We start from the raw sequence: 26,466 nt of genomic DNA on the forward strand, positions 1-26,466 counted from the left end.
TCTGTGTTCAGTAACCTTTACCTTGTATCTTCTCTAAGCTTGTTGTTTTAGCTGTAAAATGAGGACACCAACCCCTATCCTTGGTGGTAACCAAAAAATAGAGAATATATATTAAGCATATTTGTTGTCATATCACGGTAACTCTTATTTTTCAAATTGACAATTAGTAGTTTCAGAGGGTGACCATAGCCTTTCCTACAAAGCATGTTACATACCTAAAGTTTGACACTGAAGAACTAAGAAGTAAATGATTATAGGTATTATATATAAGTAAATACATCCAATAAAAAACAAAAATGAAATTCCCTTATGAGTTTCTATATATATTTGCTGAATTTAAATTAATCATTAAGAAAAGCTGTGCTTTCTGTAATGAATTTGAGCTTGGTTAACTTATACTGGTTTAAATGGGATAAACTGGTTTTGTATGAAAAAATATTAAATACATGTAATAATTAGACGAACTCTACAAATTTCACACACTGTTATTCACTTGTACTAACACACATTTTAAAATTTGTTTTAGTTCATTACAAAAAAAACTATAGCTAGATACTTTCCAAACAACTGTTTAATAATATTTTATAGTCTATAAAAATATAATTGCAGAAGTTATCAGGAAAGTTAAATCCAATAAGGGTGGGGAATAAGGGAAGGTCAGGTAGTAGTTTTCCAACAATGAAATCTTACATGATTTACAACAGTTCAAACATAAGAAAATTGGTCTAGTTCCTATGAACTATTAAAAGAATAAGGACAAAATGCCCTTCTATTTCAAATAAATCAGGTGGGAATGACAGCTTTTCAACATAATAAAATACACACATGAAATACCAACAAAATACCTCTTCCCATTCTAAAATATTTCTCTTTAGTCAACATACACTTTGAATAATCTTGTGGTAAGTTTCTGGTACAAGTGATAATGTTCAAAGAAAATCTATTCTGGCTTAGTGTTCAAAGAAGTTGATGGCAGCGGCAGAGGAGCGTTAGTAGTACTTCCAGATTCTATAAAATCCCAATGATATTGCCAGGCAAGTAAACACTGATGCTGGGAGGGGGAGAAAAAAAAAAAAAAACTGTTACAAGTTATGTATTTGAGACTATTTTGTAGAGACACAGGAGTGCTACCTTCAATTTAAATGAAAAGTAAAAAAATAAATCCAACTAATTTTGTACCATATGTTTTTCATTCCCTAGAAAATTAAGGATAAAAGATATCCTTAAGGGCAAGATTAATGCAAATTCTTAAAAAGCTTCCTGTATTTCAATAGAGAATGATAATTCAAAAATGTAGACTATATGTCATTCTATAAATAGTATTTAAATTCATTTGTATTTTTAATGACTAATTATAAACCCTAATTTCAGATCTTATAATAAATGAAAGCTATTTTACCTATATTATAAATCATGTAGTTAAGCTAGTAGACTATTCATAACTTAGATGAAAATCTGAATTGCCTTTTCAGTACATTTTAAAAATAATGTCTCAAAAAATGAAATGTTAATGAAAATCCTTTTTAAAAATTTCAATGACAGACAAAATGGCCAGAAAAGTATTAGGTTTTTAAAAAAGTAAATTTATCACTTGCTTTTTATATCATGTTGGATAGAAAATCTTTGTTCTTCCAGCTACATTCTGAATGAGGCTTTTAGGAACAGCCTAGTTTCCAATTTATTTAATTAGGCACAGAAGAATTTTTAAAATGGAGAATATGAGATATGAGGCAAACTTATGACCGAATGCATAATATTTCCTTAAATTGGATTAGTTTTAAAAACATACAGGGAAGGTGGACATTGAGAAGAAAGACTAACACTAAGATGTTTTAGCTTACTGCCAGCAGGCAACATTATTCCATTTGGTCCTGCTATTTACCATGTGTCAAACAGTGTTCTGGGCAATACATACACATACTACATATACCTTAATAACCATAATTAAAGACCTAGGAGATAAATGGTATTACATCCATTGTACAGATGAAACAACAAACCCAAAGTTTTTGCTAAGTGGAGCCAGGATTCATGACTGGTTTTATCTGACTCTAAAGCTGCCTTTTTTTTTAAAAAGCCATTTTGTTATCTTTATACAGGACACCTAAGATATTCAACCTAATCTGTCATTTTTTCAAAGCTGCATAGTTGGCCGGTGCCGCGGCTCAATAGGCTAATCCTCCACCTGTGGTGCCAGCACACCGGGTTCTAGTCCCGGTTGGGACGCTGGATTCTGTCCTGGTTGCCTCTCTTCCAGGCCAGCTCTCTGCTGTGGCCCGGGAGTACAGTGGAGGATGGCCCAAGTCCTTGGGCCCTGTACCCCATGGGAGACCAGGATAAGCATTGGCTCCTGCCTTCGGATCAGCGTGGTGCGCTGGCCACAGCGGCCATTGGGGGGTGAACCAACGGAAAAGGAAGACCTTTCTCTCTCACTGTCCACTCTGTCAAAAAAAAAAAAAAAAAAAAAAAAAAAGCAAGCTGCATAGTGCTATGTAAGTGGCAATAATCTTTGCTAATTTAAGAGCTAAAAAATTTATTAAGTCTTATATTATCAAATGAATACTTATTTGAGGAGTGATTTTTTTTGTTCCTTTGTTAAAATACACAACTGTTTTTGCATCAAAATTTCTCATTTACTGTTGCTGTTATTTCAGCTTTTATTTCTTGGCCATGCTAACTATGGCGTCATCCCAAACTGTTAACTGTTGGGCCATCTGCTGCTGCTTTCCCCAGGCCATTAGCAGGGGGCTGGGTAGGAAGTGGAGGAGCCAGGACATGAACCAGTGTCCATATGGGATGCCGGTGCTGCAGGCAGTGGCTTTACTCATTATACCACAATGCCAACCTCTTCTCACCATAAACACTAACTTTTATTACTACTTATCTGCCCAGAACAGAAGCTGCCACAATACTACATACTAAATGGAAACGGCTGTTTTCTTATAGTTCTGCATCAAAGCGTAGTGGCTGACCCATGATGAGCCATTCAGAATCCTTTCCTGGGCTTTTCTGAATTGGAACTAATTAAAGAGGGTAGTATTTGATGGGTAAGTATTGATGAAGCTGAAATATTAGCTTAGTGACAGTGTTTCTAAAGCATGGAGGATTTGGTATGAGAAAATAAGGCAGACAGAATATACAGAGTAAGTCTGAGTTATAACTGTCATGGGTAGACTAAACCTAAATCCATCCAGAGTTCAGTGGTAAGCCAATATAGTCCTTTTTATGCCTAAGCTAGTTAAAGTTGGATACATGATACTTAGAACTGAAAGAGGACTGAGTAATAAAACATATCAGGAAAGCAAATAACCAAACTGATTAAGATTTATAATTTGAGGGAGATGTTTAACTTGGTGATTAAGATACCCATGTCCCATGTAGGAGTACCAGGGTTTGATCCCTAGCTCTGGCTCCTGATTCCATCTTCCTGCTGATGCAGTCTCTGGGAGGCAGTGATGATGGCTCATTTAACTGGGCTCTCACCTCCATGGGAGATGCTGACTGCATTCCCAGTTCCTGGCTTGGGTCCTGGCTCAGCCAGGTCACTCTGAGTATTTAGAGTGAACCAGCAGATGGGAGCTTTCTCTATAAATACTGTCTCTGTCTCCCTCTCCCTTCTCAAACCCTGAGTCTCAAATAATTTTTAAAATTTATAATTTGATAATGACTTTTTCTCCAAGGGAAATGGAAGATTTCCACTACTACTGAGCTGATGTCTCCAATTTCAGAGAATTTAGCAACAGTTTTAAAAACTTTTTAAAGTGTAGAAAGAAAGAGCACATTAAGTTCTACAGGGTCACTCCCAAAATGTGTAATAGCCAGGAATAGGCCGGGTCAAAGCCAGCAGCTGGGAACTCAAACCAGGTCTCTTATATCAGTAGGGATTCAACTACTTCAGTTGCTGCTTTCCAGGGTCTATATTGCTGGAAGATGGAATTGGGAACTAGAGGTGGGTATTAAACCAAGGTACTTTGATGTAGGATTCATGTTAACTACTAGGCTACATGACTGCCCCTTAAACTTCTTTTAATTTTATTTTCCATTCACATTTTAAGGTACACACATGTATATGGGTGTTCAATGCAGTATTTTCCTAATAATGAACAACTGGGAATTTCTGTTAAAAAAGGGCTGGATAATGTATTTTCATCCAGTGGAATACTACACTTTCTAATAAAACAAGTTATATTAATGGGGGAAGATATTTAAGATATTTGGCTAAATTCAACAAAGTTGCAGAGTCTACTGTAATGATTTTTTTTGAGGAATTTAACATACAAAATAATTAGCCTAGAAACATACAAACACAAGAGAAGATTTGGAACTTTCACTGCTTCTGAATTATATGAAGTTTATAATTACTACTTGATTATGATATTCTTTTTATTTTTTGGACAGGCAGAGTGGACAGTGAGAGAGAGAGACAGAGAGAAAGGTCTTCCTTGTCCGTTGGTTCACCCCCCCAATGGCCGCCGCGGCTGGTGCGCTACGGCCGGTTGCACCGCGCTGATCTGAAGCCAGGAGCCAGGTGCTTCTCCTGGTCTCCCATGCGGGTGCAAGGCCCAAGCACTTGGGCCATCCTCCACTGCATTCCCGGGCCATAGCAGAGAGCTGGCCTGGAAGAGGGGCAACTGGGACAGAATCCGGCGCCCTGAACAGGACTAGAACCCGGTGTGCCAGTGCCACGGGCAGAGGATTAGCCTATTGAGCTATGGTGGCGCCGGCGATTATGATATTCTTCCTGAGGACCTATAATTGTCAGATAAGATGGCCCCTGTAGAGTCCCATATGTGACAAATTAATATTTGGGCAGCAGCTGTGCTCAATGAGTTGGTTCAAGGTAAGAGGTTACCCACACCCTCCCCTGCCATATTATGGTTTTGTTGCCTCTGTTTTAGTGATATAACTCAAATCCTATAGAAGAGCATAAGCAATAAGAAAATTTTCATGGTGGAATAATCATTTTGTTTTTATGGTTCTTTGATGTTCATACACTTTTTTCCTTTAGTGAGTTACACAGTTGCTTGTTTCTAATATTCTGAGACTGGAACCTCTTCCTATAAGCACTACAGGAGACCAAGCAATAAAGGAATATGTTATGGCTCCTACTTTTTTTTTCTGGGCTGGCATGGTTACCTGAGGAAGCAGGAACAAACAATTCTGAAAATTAAATGACTGTAAATTGTTTCTCTGAAAAGCAGTCTTACCTGCAAGGTAACGGATTGTCTCAAGTTTGTTAGATTCCATCAGTGTTTTTAAGGAAGCAATTTCAGTGTCAATTTTATTGCTGATCTCCGAAATAACACTTTTGGTTTGAGTATCCTGTAGTAAATAAAAATAAACAAACTAAATTTTGTCCCTGTGTTATGGATAAAAATATCGTGGCTCATAACTGCATTACAAAAGTCTAAATCTGGCAAACAGTAAAATCAGTGATATTAAAATAAAATAAATGAGCACTACAAAGTGACAAATTACATTCTTCAATTTTCTAATTTGCAGATTATTTCTTAGTATTCTCAGATACTAAGCATAGCCTACTAAAAAATCTCAAAAGATAATTTGAGACCCAAATATATGATGATCTAGAGTAGCAAAAAATTCAGCTCCATAGCTATCCCTTTATGTGTGTCAAGTCCTTAAGATTTTAATGCTTAAAATATTACATGTATTCTGTAAAAGAAACTGAGGTTTACAACATGAGCTGACACCAAAGTAACTGCTAGAAATACCTGAGGGGCAACACTGAATACCACGTGTATATGGCATAAGGAGTGGGGAGGAGAAATAAGATGGTATCTAGCACTCAGAAATTAGGCTGGTGCTGTGGCTCAATAGGCTAATCCTCTGCCTTGTGGCGCCGGCACACCGGGTTCTAGTCCCGGTCGGGGCACCGGATTCTGTCCCGGTTGCCCCTCTTCCAGGCCAGCTCTCTGCTGTGGCCCGGAAGTGCAGTGGAGGATGGCCCAAGTCCTTGGGCCCTGCACCCGCATGGGAGACCAGGAGAAGCACCTGGCTCCTGGCTTCGGATCAGCAAGATGCGCCGGCCGCAGCGGCCATTGGAGGGTGAACCAACGGTAAAGGAAGACCTTTCTCTCTCTCTCACTGTCCACTCTGCCTTTCAAAAAAAAAAAAAAAATTAAAAAAAAAAAATTAAAAAAAAAAATTAGTTGTGAGTGAATTTGCCAGTTTCATTGTTTATCTCCTTTATTTGACCAAGAAGTATAAGAAAACAGGGTCCTTGAAAGGACAAATGGGACCTTCCTTTCCATAATGAGCAAGAATGAAGTCTAATGACTAGGCTGAGTCAGAATGATGACATACTCAAGCAACAGAGATTAAGTAATGATTACTAGGATTATAGAGAAAGCGGTAGTAGTTCCTGAGTATAGGGTAAAGAATCCATGTTCTTATCCCAGTTTTACCACTTAACAGGTTGTGTGACCTTAACCTCTCTGTCTCATTTTCCAAATTGGTAAAATAGGAACAGTACTGAAGATCTAATTAAAAATGTAAAATGGTATCTGGTGCTATTATAATAAATATTTACTACAATTTTAAAAAAAAACTTTTGGGGCCGGCGCTGAGGCATAGCAGGTATAGCTGCTGCCTGCAGTGCCGGCATTCCTTATGGGTGCTGGTTCAAGTCCTGGCTGCTCTACTTCCAATCCAGCTCTCTACTGTGGCCTGGGAAAGCGGTGGAAGATGGCCCAAGTTTGGGCCCCCGCACCTGCATGGGAGACCTGGAAAAACTCCAGGCTACTGGCTTTGGATCGGCCCAGCTCCAGCCATTGTGGCCACTTGGGAAGTGAGCCAGTGGGTGGAAGACCTCTCTCTCTGCCTCTCTTTAACTCTGCCTTTTAAATAAGTAAATAAATCTTAAATTAAAAAGATATTTTCTATATAAAAATAGTTTAAGAAGGCACTATTTGCAGAAAGCTTTATTCTTTCTTACTCTGTCACAGCTCATGCACAACCCTGTTTGATGGCAGCTTTCCCAAAAGTGCTAACTATAACAGCTATGAAGCAATCATGAATTCTACAGTGCTGGCTTTTTAAAGTCTAAACCGATACAGGGGCTGGCGCTGTGGCGCAGTGGGTTGAGGCCCTGGACTGCAGTGCTGGCATCCCATATGGGCACCGGTTCAAGTCCCAGCTGCTCCACTTCTGATCCAGCTCTCTGCTATGGCCTGGAAAGGCAGTGGAAGACGGCCAAAGTCTTTAAACTCATACAGCAGAAGAAGTTATACAAGACACAAAAAAATATACAAAAGAGAAATTTCTACATACTACCTTACCTTTCTGGTAAATTCTGTGGTTGCTTCCATAAGTTGCTTTTCTTGATCTGTAAACTGAAGGATATAAAGCAACAGGACATTAACAAAAAGAAAAGACTAAAAAACACTAACAGGGAGGAATAACAAGGAAAGTATATTTAAAAACATATTACCATATCTGTTACTCTGCTCCTTTCAAGGTTGATGTCCAATTTATTATCTGCTCTGATTCGACTAGTTTCATGCTTTAAAAAAAAATGAAAATATTTCAACAGATGATCTTGTAATGAGTTTTGTTTTTCAAAGTGGAAAATACAAATTTCACTTACCATTAGTTGTTGCTTAACCTCGTCCAATTCAATTTGCATTTTCTAACCATAAGACAGAAACCATATACAATTAGCATTAAAATAAGAGCACATATTATGATCTGTATTAAAAATCTACAACTCTGGATTAGCAAATTTGAATTGGGACATCTAATACAGAATTTGATAAAGAAAAAAATTAAACAGACCATATTCAGAAAATTTCTTTGAATAAAACTTAGAACATTTCTTCAGTATTCAATTCTGCTTCTGAAATATGATTTTCTAAATTAAAAAAAATTTCAGCTAGCAAATTATATAACTTAAATTTTTCATCTAATTATAAAAAAGATATTTCTCTTAAGTGACAAAGGCAATTAGTGCAGTATCAAATAAAATGGAACATGATACATTTCTTTTACCCCTGAGAACATTAAGATAAAATATACTAGAAATTTGATTCCATAACACAGCTCAGATTTTTCCTTTTATGTAATTTTTCTATGTACAAAATATAACTCTTATTCTTCAGTATACAAATTATCATTTACATATAAAAATACTAGATATGGTTAAACAGTATATTTTTTAATCTAAAAACTTAATTGCTTAATAACCATGTAAAATTGTTATTTGGCCTTATTAAACAAGTAGGACACTTGTGAGATTGTGGTTTTTTGGTAATAAATTAGGACTTGTGGCCGGCGCCGCGGCTCAATAGGCTAATCCTCTGCCTTGCAGCGCCAGCACACCGGGTTCTAGTCCTGGTCGGGGCGCTGGATTCTGTCCTGGTTGCCCCTCTTCCAGGCCAGCTCTCTGCTGTGGCCTGGGAGTGCAGTGGAGGATGGCCCAAGTCCTTGGGCCCTGCACCCGCATGGGAGACCAGGAGAAGCACCTGGCTCCTGCCTTTGGATCAGCATAGAGCGCCGGCCGCAGCGGCCATTGGAGGGTGAACCAACAGTAAAGGAAGACCTTTCTCTCTGTCTCTCTCACTGTCCACTCTGCCTGTCAAAAAAAAAAAAAAAAAAAAAAAGAAGAGGACTTGTATTACCTCATTCTCTGCTCTTAAATTTGCAAATTCACTTTTTTCTAGGATGACCATATCTTTCCTGATAGAATCCAAATGAGCCATTAACTGTTGTACTGTTATTTCCTAGAAGACAAAGTAAAAATAACCTAGTGATTTATGGACTGCCATCCTTTCATTTATGGAATTGTTTACATGAAATTGAAAACAGTTTGTTAACATGCTACAGGGTATGATGTTGCTTGCTTGAAATTTATATAATGTGTATTATATATAACCTATATATTTCAAATATCAAAATGAAAACAAGATTCAAGGAAAAAAACTCACTTCCCAGTGAAGAGATATAAATGTATAGGGCTTTTAATGAAAAGAATTTCTAAAAAAGTCTAGTCCCTGAACAAATAATTTTTTCTAAATACCTTTATGGAAAGGGTTTTATTTTTTGTTACTATGATTTTAAGGGATTTTCTACAATTGGAAGATTCACCAAGGAATTGGATAAGAATCTGGATTTTAATTTTGTTTAAAATTCCTGTGTATCTCTCCCATATTTGGCACTGGAAAGAATATATGAAAGAAAAGGTGGGGCCGGCACCGTGGGTTACTTGGTTAATCCTCTGTCTGCGGTGCTGGCATCCCATATGGGTGCTGGGTTCTAGTCCCTGTTGCTCCTCTTCCAGTCCAGTTCTCTGTTGTGGCCCGGGAAGGCAGTGGAGGATTTCCCAAGTGCTTGGGCTCCTGCACCCGCGTGGGAGACCAGGAGGAAGCTCCTGGCTCCGGACCAGCGTAGCTCCGGCTGTAGTGGCCATTTGGGGGGTGAACCAATGGAAGGAAGACCTTTTTCTCTGTCTCTCTCTCTCTAACTCTATCAAAAAAAAAAAAAAAAGAAAAAAAAGAAAAGGTGGCCAGTACATGATAAAATTATAAACCTTTTGCTTTATTAAAGAAGGACATTTTTGTTGAAATGATTTCCAAAGAAATTTGAAGGGGCAACAAGGAGTTCTTGGGAAAAAAATAAATTACAAGACAATGAAAATCTACCTTGAGCTTTTGAAGTTCCTTCATGTAATTGTTGCCACTAAGCTTTTAAAATTAGTTTTCTGACTCATCATTTATCCCTCTTTGCCAAAAGAAAAAGCTGTTGAGGGTATAACCTTAAAAATGACTAATAGTTTATACATAAAACGTTAGTTCAAACAAGAACAGGATCATTAACTCTAATTCCCACTTTTAAATCAGAATTTATGACCAGGGTACCTTGCTGGGGTTGCGATTCCCCACTGATCAATGTAGGTGAGAAGGACTATTTCAAAACTGACTTGACTTTTAGAAAAGGGAAGCTGTAATAATTCCCAACACATGACCAAGAAACAGTTTGGTCTTGGTGTAGAAGTTAAAGTATAAACCTCCAAGAACAACTTTTAGATGGCACAAAGTGCAGAAGTTAAGAGTTCTGTTTGAATCCAAACTGTGCTGTTTACTGAGAGACTTTGGGTGAGTTATTTAACATCTTTGGTCTCCTTTTGGCAAATTGGTAATGATAACTACTGCTGTTTTGAGGTTAAATGAGATAATTTACGTATAAGGTTAAAAAAGTTCTTGGCACAATTAGCACTCAATGTTAGATATCATTATTATTAATAGGATAGGGATCTAATGGCTGAAGCAGTGTAGTCTGACCCTAATGTTTTGAAGTAGAGGGGAAATTTTCACTTTATATATCTTTTAAAGATTTTATTCATTTATTTACTTGAGAGGCAGAGACACAGAAAGGTCTTCCATCTGCTGGTTCACTCCCCAAATGGCTGCAACAGCCCAAGCTGAGAGGATCTCTAATGAATCTCGCACAGCTGCAGGGGCCCAAGAACTTGGGCCGTCTTCCACTGCTTTCCCAGGCCATAGCAGAGAGCTGGATCAGCAGAGGAGCAGCCAAGACACATACCAGCACCCAAGTGGGTTGTGGGTGCTGCAGGCAGATAGGCCACAGCACCAGGCCCTCACTTTAATGTTAGTCCTGGCTTCGGATCAGCCCAGCTCTAGCCATTGTGACCACCTGGTGAGTGAACCAGCAGATGGAAAATGTTTCTCTCTCCTCTCTCTGCCTCTGCTTCTCTGTAACTCTGGCTTTCAAATAAATATATAAATCTTAAAAAAATTAAGACCTGAAGAAGCTCCTGGCTCCTGGCTTCAGACTGGCTCAGCCCTGGCTGTTGTGGCCATTTGAGAAGTGAACTAGCAGAAGGAAGATCGATCTCTCTCCATTACTACCTTCCAAATAAATAAATTAATCTTAAAAAGCATTCTTACAGGTCAAAATAAAAAGCTTATAGCCTGCTACAGTTTTTTTCAGGATAGCTCAAGGCTTTCAGGAATTAAATGCTTGGCTTTTTCTTTGCTGGACTTAGTAGTCTGCTATGACCCTGAACAAATTAAGCTAAAATGATACATATATAAAATTTAAAGGTAAGTTAAACACTGGAGTTGACTGTTTCAATTCTGAATATCTGATTGGAGAACACAATAAAAATCTTTTTTTTTTTTTTTTTTTTTTTTTAAGGAAAAGGATTTATTGGGGGAAACCAGACCGGAGGGAAGGGTCGAAGAAGGAAAAGAGGGAGAAGGAGAGTGTAAGAGAGAGACATCAAGAGAGAGACTGGGAGAGACAAAGAGTTACGTATTCAGGAACAAGTCCTCTTAAACCTTTGCTGGGGGGCAGGCAGGGAAGTAGGAGCAGTGAATCCAATTAGGATGGGGGTGGAGCTGACACCAGTGGTTGGGCCGTATGGTCATCTGGCTTCCAGCAATGGCGGTGGGAGCTAGAACCTAGGATGGAGACCAGGGTGTAGATCATGCCATAGAAAAGACTGCACCATTTTACTAACATTCTCCCCTTTTGTTTTTCATAAAGCAAGAGTTGTATGGGAAAAATATTAGCCTCAAAATTCCAGGAGGGGTAGAGGGATGATGATCCGTCTTTAGAGCTACTTTCTGCTGGCATTGGGCGACGAGGTACTCTCTGCTGTGATGGGGGCGTTGTCTCAAGCCACTGTCTCCTGGATGGGGAGCCAAGTATATCCCTGTAGCAGCATTTGGTTGACTGCTTGGTTGCTGAAGGCCTTGGTTCGTTCCATTATCACCTCCTGTACACTCAGAAATTGGAAGGCTGGTGTGTGAGTGGACATCATGAAGCATTTGGTGGCACGGATGGAGTTCCAGGGTGTGTTTTATGACTCGCAGAAATCCAGGACCCAAAGGCAGATCAGAGATCCCCAAAGGGAGAGCAAAGTCATTGGGGGAGCCTGGATCTGAGTCCCAGCACCTATGTAAGGCTGCCATAAAACACACCAAACACTGGAGTAAGGGAAAAGATTTACTGTGGGAAACCAGACCGGAGGGAAGGGTTGAAGAAGGAAAGGAGGGAGAAGGAGAGTGTAAGAGAGAGATTGAGAGGCCAGCGTTGTGGAGCAGTAGGTTAATCCTCCTGCAGCGCCGGCATCCCATATGGGCGCCAGCTCTAGTCCTGGCCACCCCTCTTCCAATCCAGCTCTCTGCTACAGCCTGGGAAAGCAGCAGAAGATGGCCCAAGTCCCCGGGCTCCTGCACCCATGTGGGAGACCCGGAAGAAGCACCTGTCTTCCGGCCTTGGATCAGCGCAGCTCCGGCTGTTGTGGCCATTTAGGGAGTGAACCAACGGATGGAAGACATTTCTCTCTGTCTCTCCCTCTCACTGTCTGTAACTCTACCTCTCAAATAAATAAACAAAATCCTTTAAAAAAAAAAAAAAAGCACAAGAGATCAAGAGACACAGAGAGAGAGAAGGAGAGAGAGAGAGAGAAATGGAAAGGAAAAGCAACAGTAAAAAATCCTTAAAAGCTTTTGATCCTCCATGACTCTTAAAGTAATGAAATTTTATGCAAGAGATTATAATTTTATGTAAGAAACCCTAATTTTTCTGTGCTATGAAATATTTATGAGGGAAACCTAAATTTGAAAAATTAAAGTTTTTACTGCAATAAAAACTCTTGCAAAATTTTCAGCCTTTCTGAGCCAAGACAAAAGCAGAATTCTACCTACATCCTCAAGGTTGTTAGAGATTAATATATGGAAAGTATCCAGCCTCTTACATCTTAAATCCATAATAAATTGCAACATTTAACTAAAAGGATTTATATATCTTGACTAAAAGGATTTATATACACAAATTGAAGCATGATAGGCAGATAATTTATGAAGTCTTTCCCAGCCATGTAAGTTCCTTTCCATTTTCTAAGTCTATGAAAATCAGCCAGAATATATATGACAGCAGTAAAACAGGTTAACTCTTCTACTGTGGCAGTCTTTCTAGGAAGAAAAGTTGTTTTATTAATAGCCCACCACAGGTCATAATTCAAACATAATCATTACACAAAATCAAAGATTTAGGGGCCGGTGCAGTGGCGTAGAAGGTAAAACTACCACCTACAGTGCTGGCATCCCATATGGGCACCAGTTCTAGTCCTGGCTGCTCCACTTCCAATCCAGCTCTCTGCTATGGCCTGGGAAAGCAGTAGAAGATGGCCCAAGTCCTTGGGCCCCTGTACCCACATGGGAGACCCAGAAGAAGCTCCTGGCTCCTGGTTTCGGATTGGCTCAGCTCTGGCAGTTATAGCCAATTGGGGAATGAACAGTGATGGAAGATTCTCTCTCTCTCTCTCTCTGCCTCTCCTTCTCTCTCTGTTGTAACTCCGAACTTCAAATAAATAAATAAATCTTAAAAAAAAAAAAAATCAAAGATTCGGCAAAATTCTATTCTCTGTTTACATAATCTTGTGGGCCTAGCATTGTGGTATAGTAGGTAAAGCCCTGCCTATAATGCTGGCATCAAATAGGGGTGCCAGTTCATGTTCTGGCTGCTCCACTTCTGATCCAGCTCCCTGCTAATGGCCTGGGAAAAGCGCAGACTGCCATGAAGCTCCTGGCTCCAGTTTAGCTCAGCCCTGGCTGTTGCAGCCACTTGGGGAGTAAACCAAGAGATGGAAGAGCTCTCTAACTCTGACTTACAAATAAATCTTTTTAAAAAAAAAAATAAATCTTGTGACTATTCTAACTCTTCAGTCTCTAGATAGTGACTTTATGAAAGGTTCTTTTTTGGTGTGGCCCTTTAATAGAGAAAAACAAAGAGATACAACTGAATTTGGAAGGCAGGTAGGTGGACAGAAATGTAGTTATGAAAAAGATTGTCTAATAAAATTGTCAGAACAAAGAAAAATGAATTACCTGTTGAGCTTGAGTGACCATCTCCTTATATATAGTATCCAGGCTGACATTTGATAACGTGGTTAATGCTGATACAATTGTTTCTGCTTGTGCTTTGTCAAATCCTGTAAGCAGAAAACTAGTATTTGCATTGTTTTAAAAGCAGATATTTTGATCAGAATAACTCCTGAACATTTAAACTGTTGTAACTTTTAAAAAAATGTTTACAATTAAACACTTGACAGACAGTGCTAAATTATTCCCCAAAAGCATTCAAGAATTTAAATTCTCACTGATATATCTCTTCCATCTATATTAACTATGGATATCACTAGGTTTGAGTGTATTGGCATTAAAAATAGTACTGTACTGCTATTTTACTTTGTATTGTTTTCATTTCCTTGTTTGTAGTGAGCTTAAGCATTTTTACATGTACTTTTGGTTATTTAATTTTCTGTGTGCTGCTTATTGATAACCTTTGTCCATTTTTCTATAAAATCGATGAATTTCTTGTTGATTCCTATGAACTCTTTTACATTTAGTTTTCAATAGATCTATATTTTTTTCCACAACTAGTCATTTCTCATGTATCTCACTTATAATGCCTCCTTTTTCACATGCTAAATTTACATGTCTCATTCTCATATTTATTAACTTTCCCTGCCCTATCACACATTTTAGTGCACTTGTTCTTTGACTTTTAAAAATTATTCCTGTATATTTTTACTTCTAGATTTTTCCTTTTTTTTTTAACAGGCAGAGTGGATAGTGGGAGAGAGAGACAGAGAGAAAGGTCTTCCTTTTTGCCGTTGGTTCACCCTCCAATGGCCGCTGCGGCCGGCGCATTGCGCTGATCCGAAGCCAGGAGCCAGGTGCTTCTCCTGGTCTCCCATGCGGGTGCAGGGCCCAAGGACTTGGGCCATCCTCCACTGCCCTCCCGGGCCATAGCACAGAGCTGGCCTGGAAGAGGGGCAACCGGGATAGAATCCAGCGCCCCAACCGGGACTAGAAGCTGGTGTGCTGGTGCCGCAAGGTGGAGGATTAGCCTGTTAAGCCACGGCGCCGGCTAGATTTTTCCTTTCTTATTTAAGTGAAATTATTCAGCATAGTTTTGTAAAATTATTTTTTAACATATTGAGCATTCCTCATATCAGTAAATATTCTTCAAGCACTATTATTTTTCATGATTGTACATTATGTATGGGTTGTATTTCTATTTAAATAGCTACTCTTAACTTCATAATAATGACAGTGTCTTTACTAGGTAAATTACTAGATTAGTACTTTTAATTTTCTTCTTTCAAAAGGTACCAATGTTTCTTACCATTAGTTTCCAAGTCCTGGACCAACGCATGAGTATCAAAAGTTAACTTCCTTTGTTCTAAAGGAGTTATGTCCACCGGCCGCCTGTCATAGCCTTCCTTGTTTGTGGTGGTCAAGAAACCTGAAGACAAGACAGTGTTGTTTTATGGCTAATAACCGACAGAGGTATCAGTTTAGCTTCTAAAGCATTTATTCACCTTATCTATAACATAGTTCCAGGCCTTCTAATTAGGAATTCTATAACCTCAGGCAACTTAACGCATCTGAATCCTTCTTTTGTCTGAAAAGTCTGATACTATCCTGTACACAGTAAACATTCAACAAATACTAACTGTAGGGAGGAATACTTAAGGTTTCTCCAAGAACACTCAATTTTGTGTATACTGAACATCTACACATGAACCAAGGACCTTGTCAATGACTCAGGCAGCCAACCAGCAACCCTATGGAGGGCCAACAACTGCGGTCTCGACCCGCTATTGTAAAATGAAACAACGGGCAAAACAACACAAACTGTCTCAAAAAGCCAGAAGCTGTTCAAGACACACTGCTAACAGGGAAGCCGACTGGCCCGACACCGCGGATTCCAGCACTGTTTCCCGCCCCTTTTCCTTCTTGAATGGCTATTACGTGATTACAAGGTGCTGGGAATTAACAGCAATAATAAAGCCGACCTGACCGGAAATGCATGATGCGGTCTACAAAAAACGGCCTGGGGCCACCACGCAAGTAACAGTCTAAATTTCAACAGGCCGCAAAACAATCAGGGCGCTCCCGCAGAGACACTCGGCCTCAAGTGACACAGAAAAAGGTTTCGGCCAAGTGAGGGGCCCAGACCCTCCGGGGGTCGCGCTCCGAAGAGGAAGGCGGCTTCTTCCTGGTCCCCGCCCCACGGGTCCATCCCGGGAGGCTGCGGAGAAGGCGTGGCGCCTCCGCCTCCCCTCGGAGCCCGCGGGCAGCGTGGCACGGCGCCTTGTCTCACCTCTCAGGAAGAGCGGCGAGAAACGGCTGTGGGGGGCTGACAACCAATCGCCCGCGCTGCTTTTCGAGCGCAGAAGTCGCCAAACCCAGGCACTCCTCATGTCCCCGCAGTTTTCCGGTGAGAGGGAAGCGGCGGAAGACGGCCTGAATTTCGCTCAGGCTTTCGGGCAAGGTAGTTCTGGTACAGTAGGAATGCTGGGAAATGTAGTTCTCAGCCTGTCACAGGACCGCTCCCCCACCAGTCCGCGCAGGCGCGAATCGCGGTGCCGCGAAACTGGGCCTCTTCACGGATGGACCCAGTGTTAACGAGCATGATTTAGAGCTGCTCCACTTCTCCCACCGCCCTTCCCGACCTGTGCACGCCGTTACCGCGCTAAGGAAGTGGGATCCTATCGGAGAACCTTTCCGGTGCCCGTTTCCTGAAAGGTACACGTAGAGCCTCCAAATCGGCCCGAGACAAGCTATTCTATGGTGGGCCGATGAAAGCGGTGTTAAGTCTATCCGCACCGCTACCTGGGCTCTCAAGGCCTCTATCGCTGAGCATTCTGGGAGGCCGCGTACTCGGAACCCACGAAACCTGGCAGTTGTGATTCAGTGAGCTGTTCACTCTCGCTGGTTCGCCCCCTGGCGCACAGGAGGACCAACTGAATTTAGTGGCTTTAATGCCTCTGGGGAAATGGTTCCTCTGGCTCCTCCAGTGGACGTAAGTTTTCACCGTTTATCTTCTGAAGATGCGGTGTCGTTGTGCCGCTCAAAAGCACTCATGTACATGAATGTTCTTCATGAATCCTGAAACCACACGCAACCGTTAGCCGTTTAGTGGCTTATTGATTCTCACCAGGCTCTAAACGGTGAAACACTAAGTTTCCTACTTGTATGTATTCAAAATATTATGAATCAGCTAAATAATAAGTGTCGTTCTAAGCACTGAGGCACATTTAAAAGGAGAACGAACTTTATTCCTTCCAGCAAGGGTTTTAAAACATAATTCATGGGGATGAAACAGAAACAGCTATTTTTAAAATTGGGACCAGAAAAAAATTTGAAAGTTTAATCTCATCAGGAGAAAATAAAAAGCAAAACATAAGACTATCCCATTTTTACTTACAAAGATTTTTTAAAACATAATTCTTAATGCTAGCAAATATGCAATTAGGTGTATAACATTGCTGGTAGAAGTGTAAATTATTACAACATACTAGGAAAACAATTCAATAATATATATGAAACTAAAAAGTGAATAGCTAGTTTCACTTCTAAGAACCTAGCCTAAGAAAAGAATCACATCTGTTGCCAAGATATTTTACAATGATGGCTTCCTTTGTGATGTTTGAAAATATTGCAAATATTCAGAAGTGATTCAAGGGACCAGTGTTGTCGCACGGTGGGTTAAGCTGTTGTCTGTAGCACCGGCATCCCATATGGGCATTGATTCGAGTCCCAGCTGCTCCAGGAAGCTGATCCAGCTTCCTGTTAATGCACCTGGGAAAGCAGTGGAGGATGACCCAAGTGTTTGGACCCCAGTACTCACATGGGAGACCCGGAAGAAGCTCCTGGCTCCTGGTTTCAGTCTGTCCCAGCCCTGGCCATTGCAGCCATCTGAGGAGTGAACCAGCCAGGAGATAAAATCTCTCTCTCTTTTTAACTCAGATTTTCAAATGGATAGATAAATCTTAAAGAAGTGATTCAATGAGTCACAGAAATGCTCCACATTGCAATTTGATGCAATTGTTAAAATATTTTTTTACAGGGCCAGCGCTGTGGCGCAGAGGGTTAAAGCCCTGGCCTGAAGTGCCAGCAGCCCATATGGGCGCCGGTTCTAGTCCTTGTGGGGAACCGCAGGCTGGCCACCTGTGAGAACCTCCTCATCTGCATAGCTTGCAGCAATCGGTGGACCACAAGGCCTACGAAAACAGCCAGGTGAAACAGATGAAGCAGAATGGACTCTGTATAAACAACTAGGAAGAACCAGGTGAAACAGATGAACTTTTGACCTGAGACTATACGCGCCCTTTCATCTGATTGGATGATATCAGCATAAAGGGACATTGGGATGTAGGCGGGCCGGCGCCGCCGCGGCCCCTCTTCTTTTCTCCTCTCCTCACTTTCCTTCTCTCCCCACAAGTAAAAGTTCCTCGAGAACCGATGAACAGTGACCGTGTCATGACTGCGTTGGACCCTCGCCGACGAGGGTCCGACAAATGGTGCACGTGACTCGGATAGTCGGACCGGTCACTGGAAGCAGGAAAGAAAAAATTAGAACGTGTGGAAAACACAGGAGTCTAGGCGGTAAAGTCTAGGGTTGGTACCGGGAAAAAAATTAGAACGTGTGGAAAACACGGGAATCTAGGCGGTAAAGTCTAGGGTTGGTACCGGGAAAATTAGAACGTGTGGAAAATACGGGAATCTAGGCGATGAAGTCTAGGGTTGGTACCGGGAAAAAAATTAGAACGTGTGGAAAACATGGGAATCTAGGCGGTAAAGTCTAGGGTTGGTACCGGGAAAAAAATTAGAACGTGTGGAAAACACGGGAATCTAGGCGGTGAATTCTAGGGTTGGTACCGGGAAAAAAATTAGAACGTGTGGAAAACACGGGAATCTAGGCGGTAAAGTCTAGGGTTGGTACCGGGAAAAAAATTAGAACGTGTGGAAAACACGGGAGTCTAGGTGGTAAAGTCTAGGGTTGGTACCGCGGAAAAAAGGGATCCCTCGACAACCAAGTTGTCTTTTAAGAAAAGGAAAAAAAAAAAAGCGGGGACACCCGTGAAAGCGGCCGCTGTAAAGGGGTGAGTTAGAACAGGAACAATGGCGTAGGGTTGGAAGGCAATTAAGGACAGCAGAGAAATCACCTGAAGTCCTTAGGCTATGGTAACTGATCGACCAAGCTCTCCGTAATGACTCGGAGGAAATAGCAACCCTCCTAGATGAAGGAACTGATTTACTAGAGGAAACGCAGAGAGAATCTCAATCTGGGAGCCTAGACGGAGACGAAAAGGACGGAGACAGAGGACCAAGTTGGGTCGGGACAGAGATAGGGAGGATGAGAGACCCCTTCCTTCTGCACCCCCCCCTATTCGGCACATTTGCCCATAAGAGGAGTTCCCCCGTGTTGCTGCAAACTGGCTCCAAGGCAGTGCTTGGTGGGGGAGACTTCCTCCTCTGGTCCGCGGCTTACAGAGAGCTCGCGAGGGCTCAGGCCCATGATAATGCTAGGAACGGTCAGCCAGCCTGGAACGAGGATAATGATGGACAGGCTCAGGCTAGATGCCCTAATGAGGTTTTGATGCAAGTGAGAGAACTAGCTCGAAGGGCGTGGAAGGTCATTCCAAGGAAAGGGGAGACAGATTAATGGAGGCTGCTGGCAATATCTTTGAGACCATGGATGAGGCTATGCCTTTAGTCCGAAGGTTAACCTATGAACAAGCAAACAAAACCTGCCGTGAGGCTCTTAAGACCCTGGCAGCACAAGGACATTCCCACCTTTCTAAAAATCTGTAGGGATGTCATGGATGAAGTAGCCTCGGGAGAGCACGCAGCAGTTGCCAAGGCCAAAATTATACGTGATAACGGGCTAGGGCAAAAATGTTTTAAGTGTGGAAAAGATCACATGAAAAGGGAATGTACAGAACAGACAATCGGGACGCCAACCAGGACTGTGTCCTTGATGCAGTAAAGGCAACCATTGGGCAAATGAGTGCTATTCCAAGCAAGAATAAAGCAGGCAATCGGCTTCTATCGCTCACCAGATTAAATGGCCAGAATAGTACATTCCAAAAAGAGTGGTGGGCCCCCACACCCAGGGGCCCGAAAACTCAATGGGTGAAAGGACAAACCATGGGAGGAGTAGGACCGTCTCAAAAGGACCAGCAAGCATTTACCGCATAGAGCTGCGAGCCACCAACTATTTAGTATTAACACCTCTAATGGGAATCCAGGCAATAGATGTGGAACCTCGGGAGCCCACGGATGATATCCACAGTGTAGGAGTTACTATAGGAAGGGCTACAAATTCATTAACGGGGCTTATTCGGTTGCCTTGTTCACAGCTCAAAGTAATGTTCCAATCTACGAAGGCGGTAGTGCAGCTGTTGCCATTGCAGCCCATTGCTCAGCTGCTAATAATAAGTCCTGTAAAGGATACTAGAGGTAATCAAGGAAAGCATTTTACAGCCCTCACTATGACTTGACTATGGACCCTTATCGAAAGGAAAGGCAATCAAGGGGCTGTTAGATAGGGGCGCAGATGTTAGTATTATCTCCAAACAAGACTGGCCTCCTTCATGGCCCCTCCAGGAAGGAGATAATGCCTTGGTAGGATTAGGCACCGCTGTTGCCCAATCCCAAAGCGCAAGTGCTAGATTGGAAAGATCAAGAAGGCACCACAGGCAAAGTACAACCTTCCGTGTGTGCTATCCCTGTAACTTTATGGGAGAAGGATGTCTTAGAGCAACTTCATTTGCAGACCTGTTGTTGGCAGCTGCGAGAGAAGACACCCTAGAAAGAGCGTTTACCATGCTAACCTCATGCTTGCAGACGGCGGGGTTACAAATTGCACCAGAAAAGATTCAAAAGGGCACCGTGGTCCAGTACCTAGGACTAAGGTTAACACCAACTACTGTGGCTCCTTTAGATTTTGTCATATCCACCGCAGGACTTAGGAACTGGATACGGCTTTATTGTAAACTAACCACTAATGAAATGCGCCCATTGTTTAACATTTTGGAAGGCGATTCACAGCTCGCCTCACCTCGTACAGCTGCAATCTTACAGAAGGTTGAATGCCTTAAAATCACGCAGATGCAAGACGCCAGAGCTGTTTGCACGTGTCGGTGGACATGTTCTCTGGAATTGTCAACCACGGCTCTAAACAAAGAAGGAACTCAACAGGTTATTCAACACTGTCTACAGTTCTTTGCCGCTTGGGGGTGCCCAAAATTATCAAAACAGATAACGAGCCGGCGTACACTTCGGCCTGTTTTGCTACATTCTTAAAAGACTTCGGCATAAAGCACGTTAACAATCCCCAATGGCAGGCAATAATTGAACGGACTTACCTGTACTTAAACTTTAATAAACAAAAAGGGGGAATAGGAGAATATGTGGTAGCTAACTGCAATGCATTGGCTATAGCTCTATATACTATAAGTTTTTTGAATAGGAAAAAGTGTGGCAAAACTCGAGTTCATGGTGTTTAGTGATGTACTTGCAGTATTGTTTGAAGAATTGTTTTAAGGAAAAACGCTGCACGTGATTTGTACTGCAGCAAATCAGCAAAGTGACCTGAGTTGGATATATTTGAAGGTATTTTGAAAGTTACGTTCAAGGCTAACACCTAAGCTTTGTGTAATGTAAATAAGAATGTTTTTGTATCAGTTTTTTCCTTTGTAAATGGCAGTAACATTGTTACTTGAGGTCTTGCTTGTTGTCCTGAGGACTTGAATTTCAAATTTCCTTACACTTCTCATACAAAAATCATAAATATCTGTAGTGGTCCCACAGGCTATGCTTGCCATGTATTGCTCTGACCCTCAGCAACAGATATGGCTTAGCATGATGAAGCGGTAGCCAAAGACGGGTAATCACTGGCGAGTGCCCCTAGCAACCTAAGAAGCAGGTGGTGTGTCGCTGGGAACCTAAGACAGGCACAACTCCATGCCATAAATAACAAAAAAGGGGGAGCTGTGGGGAACCGTAGGCTGGCCACCTGTGAGAACCTCCTCATCTGCATAGCTTGCAGCAATCGGTGGACCACAAGGCCTACGAAAACAACCAGGTGAAACAGATGAAACAGAATGACTCTGCATAAACAACTAGGAAGAACCAGGTGAAATAGATGAACTTTCGACCTGAGACTATACGCGCCCTTTCATCTGATTGGACGATATCGGCATAAAGGGACATTGGGATGTAGGCGGGCCGGTGCCGCCGCGGCCCCTCTTTTCTCCTCTCCCCACTTTCCTTCTCTTCCCCACAAGTAAAAGTTCCTTGAGAACCGAGAAAGGGTGAAAGTTCCTCGAGAACCGATGAACAGTGACCGTGTCATGACTACGTTGGACCCTCACTGGCGAGGGTCCAACAGTCCTGGCTGCTCCTCTTCCGATTCAGCTCTCTGCTATGGCCTGGGATAGCAGTAGAGAATGGCCCAAGTCCTTGGGCCTCTGCACCCGCGTGGGAGACCTGGAAGAAACTCCTGGCTCCTGGCTTCGGATTGGTGCAGTTCCAGCTGTTGTGGCCACCTGGGGAGTGAACCAGTGGATGGAAGACCTCTCTCTCTGTCTCTACCTCTCTCTGTAATTCTTTAAAATAAAATCTTTTAAAAATATTTTTTAAAACAATATATTAGGGACAGGAAAATTCATACTGGGATAATGCTTCTCAACTTAGGGTTCTATTCCAATAAGCCCATCGTAAAATCAAAATATAAAATGCATTTGATGTGGACGTGAGTAACAATTTCATGAATTTACAATGGTATGAGAGGCCTATGCATTAAGTAGAGATTATATTTTGTGAATTACAAATTTTGACTTTTCCCTGTTCTAGCCGCATGTGGTGTGACAACCTTTGTGATGCTGGTAGTGGCAAGGAGCTGCAACTTGCACTTAGAAACTGATAACCCTGTTGCTAAAGCATCTCCATCATCCACTGGCTGATTTCAGCTCAGTGCGTCTGTAACCAAGGGGAGAGAATTGGACAAGAGGGGGGCATGAGAGCAGCGATAGAGAATCTGAAATAGTTTATATAGGCTTGAGCCTGTTTTTCAGAGGATGCTGCAGGAAAGCTTATCTTCCAACATTGTACCCCCCCCGGGGGGGGGGGCACAGTACCAAGGACAAGGGAAGCTCCGAGAAAACATTCAGAATGGGAACTGTAAACATGCAATGCGTAAAGACATGGTGCCTGAGCAACAAGGGCCCTGCTGAACTCTTTTTACTGCTTCCTGGTGCTCCCTTAACTCTGGTTACGAGAACTGGCAAACAGCTTCCCAGGGAGTCAGTTTCTTTAGCAGGGTGGTCTGGCTCTGCCAAGCTAACCGCAGGCGGGACTCCAAATTCAATAAATCTATAGCAGGCTAATTTTTTAAGTTAATAATTCTGTACAGGCCACAAATTATGTTATAACTATCCAAATGGCCCTTGGCAAAAAAAAAAAGGTACCCCTCCCTTGCTTTAGAGAATTATACCTTTCCATGGTGTCCTTTACCAGTTGCAAGTAAATAAAGCTTTTCTCTGAACAGCTCCCACTTGAGGCCCATGAACTGGTGACACTCAAGGGAATGGACCTCCTACGTCTGCTAATGTTTTACACGTTCCTCTGACCCAGTGTGCTATCAGCTGTGCATGTTAATGATGAGTGCACATGTAACCATTCTGTTTTTCAATTTCAGTACAGTATTCAAGAATTTCCTTGAAATATTCAACACTTTATTATAAATTAGCTTTTGTGTTAGGTGATATTGCCCGACTGTAGGCCAATGTCTGCGTTTTGAGAGCACTTAAGGTAGATGAGGCTAAGCTAAAGTGCACTTTTGACTTAAAATATTTTCAATTTATGGTGGCTTTATCGAGTTATAACCCTACTGTAAATTCAGTCAGGCAAAATCAGCTAATACAGAACTCATAATGAAGTGCTGAATATCTCATATGATTTATTGAGCACTATACTGAGAGTGAAAAACAGAATGGCTGTATGAGTACACTTCTGCACCATTATAAAGTTGAAAAATCTTATTAGGTTGGGACATTATAAGTCATGTATGCATATGATTATAATATTGTTAAATATGAACTGGAGAAGTTCACAGGCTAGTGAAAGATACTGACCAGTGAGACCACAATATTTTTGCTTACCCTAAACTAAGTTAGGATTATTTAAAAAGTGGGCCTCTTTATACATGAATATATATATTTGTTACTATTTCTATCACTGTCAAGTTTGTCCCCAACACCCATACACAGATGCTGATTATTTACCTGACCACAGTTGGACCAATCATGCTCTTAGAGAATTATGGAAATATCTGTTAGATTCAGTGATTCTCAATCATCCTCTAGGGTTGGCTGGAACTATAGCAGGGATGCTCTAGGGTTGGGGCAACCATATTCCACCCAGTGGGCCAGAAAAGGGCAGTGAGGAAGCAGAGAGCAGAGTCCAGACGGCATTCAACTGATAGATACAGCTCCTTCCTGAGACTTTCCTAATGCTCTTGTATGTCAGGTTCTCCATTGCTGCTATTATTTGTATGCCGATGTTCTTAATTTATAAGCAAATTCCCTTAACTTTGTCACTATTTTCAGATAATTTTATTGAGAGGAATAAAGAGGAAAATGCATACATAGTAGTTAGCACCGAACCTGGCACCTGTAAGTGCCCAATAAGCAGTGCTAATTCCTGTTGACTTTGCTCAGATTGGGAGATCATCATCCATGCATCTTATACTTCTGTGTGACTTGCAGGTAGTTTGTATAATGAACAACCTTGGGAAACAAGGCACCTTCCCCTGGAGCAGAGTACCTCATGCTTGCAGCCCCTTATAAAATATTTGGGTTCTCCTAGGTCAGGGTTCCTCTCTATAACACAACCCATTGTGTGCTCAGATCTCCACCAGAGCCCATCTGCACCATCTCTATAGGACCCTGGGTCAAAGGAAGCTAATGCAAATGAGCTGATGCTCAGGCTGATTGTTGCACTGTGAGTAATTACATCCATTGTTTCTGGCTGAGGAATCTCATGGCTTCAGCCAGCATCCACTGTGGCAGGCTGACTTGATAGCTTGCAAGTTGGGTAAGATCTCAGACCCTTTTCATAACTGGATTGAAACGATTGTTCTCATTCTTTCAGTTGTATCCACATTCACAGAAATAGCTGAGTGTCAGTGGGGTAAGTTTGTGTGTGTGTGTGTGTGTGTGTTTAAGATTTTATTTATTTGATAGGCAGAGTTACAGATAGGGAGAGGAAGAGACAGAGAGAAAGGTCTTCCATCCGCTGGTTCATTCCTCAAGTGGCCTCGATAGCTGGATCTGGACTGATCTGAAGTCAGGAGCCAGGAGGTTCTTCTGGGTCTCCCATGCGGGTGCAGGGGCACAAACACTTGGACCACGTTCTAGTGCCTTCTCAGGCCATTAGCAGGGAGCTGGATTATAAATGGAGCAGCCAGGACACAAACTGGCACCTAGCCCTACTATACCACAAGGTCGGCCCCACCAGCAAGGTTAAAGGCTAGCTGTTGTGAAGAGTGGCAAATAAGAGTAGAGTGAATGAATGAACATTCAACTTTTAGTCATCATTTGGCAGAGACCTAGTAGACTGAGGCATAGGAATTAGAAATTGGTTGGAATTAGAGACAAAAACTCAGAAAAAGTGGAATAAAAAAGGCCAAGGAATTTGGGTTTCATATAATACACTCACAGGAGATTTCAAATGTTTTTGACTCAAGATAGGTAAAAGCTCGAGTTTGTTTCCAGAAAAATCACTATTTTTCATTCACTGATACAGGTAATATGCGATGGGGTGGCTTGGCCCTGGACAGTGCCCACTGTCTGACAGCCACCTGAGTCATCCCTGCCTCAGAGGCCAAGGAGCAGCAGGGAAGGCGGTCCTAGTGTTTTCATGGTGAAAGATCCCTTCTATTATTTTTTAAATTTATTTAAAAGAGCTACAGAGGCCGGTGCCGTGGCTTAACAGGCTAATCCTCCGCCTTGCGGTGCCGGCACACCGGCTTCTAGTCCTGGTTGGGGCGCCGGATTCTGTCCCGGTTGCCCCTCTTCCAGGCCAGCTCTCTGCTATGGCCCGGGAGTGCAGTGGAGGATGGCCCAAGTGCTTGGGCCCTGCACCCACATGGGAGACCAGGAGAAGCACCTGGCTCCTGGCTTCGGATCAGCGCAATGCGCCGGCTGCAGCGGCCATTGGAGGGTGAACCAACGGCAAAAAGGAAGACCTTTCTCTCTGTCTCTCTCTCACTATCCACTCTGCCTGTCAAAAAAAAAAAAAAAAAAAAAAGCTACAGAGAGAGGGAGAGGGAGAGAGGGAGTCTTCCATTTGCTGGTTAACTCCTCAATTGGTCACAACAGCCAGAGCTCCGCTGATCCGAAGCCAGGAGCCAGGAGCTTCCTCCGGGTCTCCCATGTGAGTGCAGGGGCCCAAGGAACTGGGCCATCTTCCACTGCTTTCCCAGGCCATAGCTGAGAGCTGGATTGGAAGTGGAGCAGTCAGATCTTGAACTGGCACCTATGTGGAATGCTGGCACTGCAGGCAGCAGCTTTACCTGCTACGGCACAGCACCAGTCCCCTTTCTATTATTGTTTGCCCTTGT

At 42.2% G+C, this 26,466-nt stretch overlaps 2 protein-coding genes across 7 annotated transcripts in view; one reads left to right on the forward strand and one right to left on the reverse strand.

Annotated features, from left to right (window-relative positions):
* The window catches only part of ANKRD42 (ankyrin repeat domain 42), a 96,348-nt gene that overhangs the window by 67,231 nt on the left and 2,651 nt on the right, over nucleotides 1–26,466 (forward strand). The window lies entirely within an intron of this gene.
* CCDC90B (coiled-coil domain containing 90B) lies at nucleotides 904–16,688 on the reverse strand. 6 transcript variants are annotated; one of them, XM_062196799.1, is made up of 10 exons: nucleotides 16,508–16,688; nucleotides 15,175–15,294; nucleotides 13,872–13,975; nucleotides 11,316–11,438; nucleotides 8,637–8,738; nucleotides 7,607–7,648; nucleotides 7,451–7,522; nucleotides 7,299–7,352; nucleotides 5,208–5,322; nucleotides 904–1,051 (listed from the first exon to the last, which is right to left on the reverse strand). In XM_062196799.1, exons 3-10 carry the CDS (start codon nucleotides 13,890–13,892, stop codon nucleotides 990–992), a joined length of 591 nt encoding a protein of 196 aa, XP_062052783.1. In that variant the 5' UTR covers nucleotides 13,893–13,975; nucleotides 15,175–15,294; nucleotides 16,508–16,688; the 3' UTR covers nucleotides 904–989. The 6 variants fall into 6 exon arrangements, with proteins under 6 accessions (XP_062052783.1, XP_062052778.1, XP_062052780.1 ...); XM_062196794.1 differs by lacking the exon at nucleotides 16,508–16,688 and adding an exon at nucleotides 16,156–16,499; XM_062196796.1 differs by lacking the exons at nucleotides 11,316–11,438; nucleotides 16,508–16,688 and adding an exon at nucleotides 16,156–16,499.

This window comes from Lepus europaeus, chromosome 7 (genome assembly GCF_033115175.1).
Source record: "Lepus europaeus isolate LE1 chromosome 7, mLepTim1.pri, whole genome shotgun sequence".
Classification (NCBI taxonomy): Eukaryota; Metazoa; Chordata; class Mammalia; order Lagomorpha; family Leporidae; genus Lepus; species Lepus europaeus.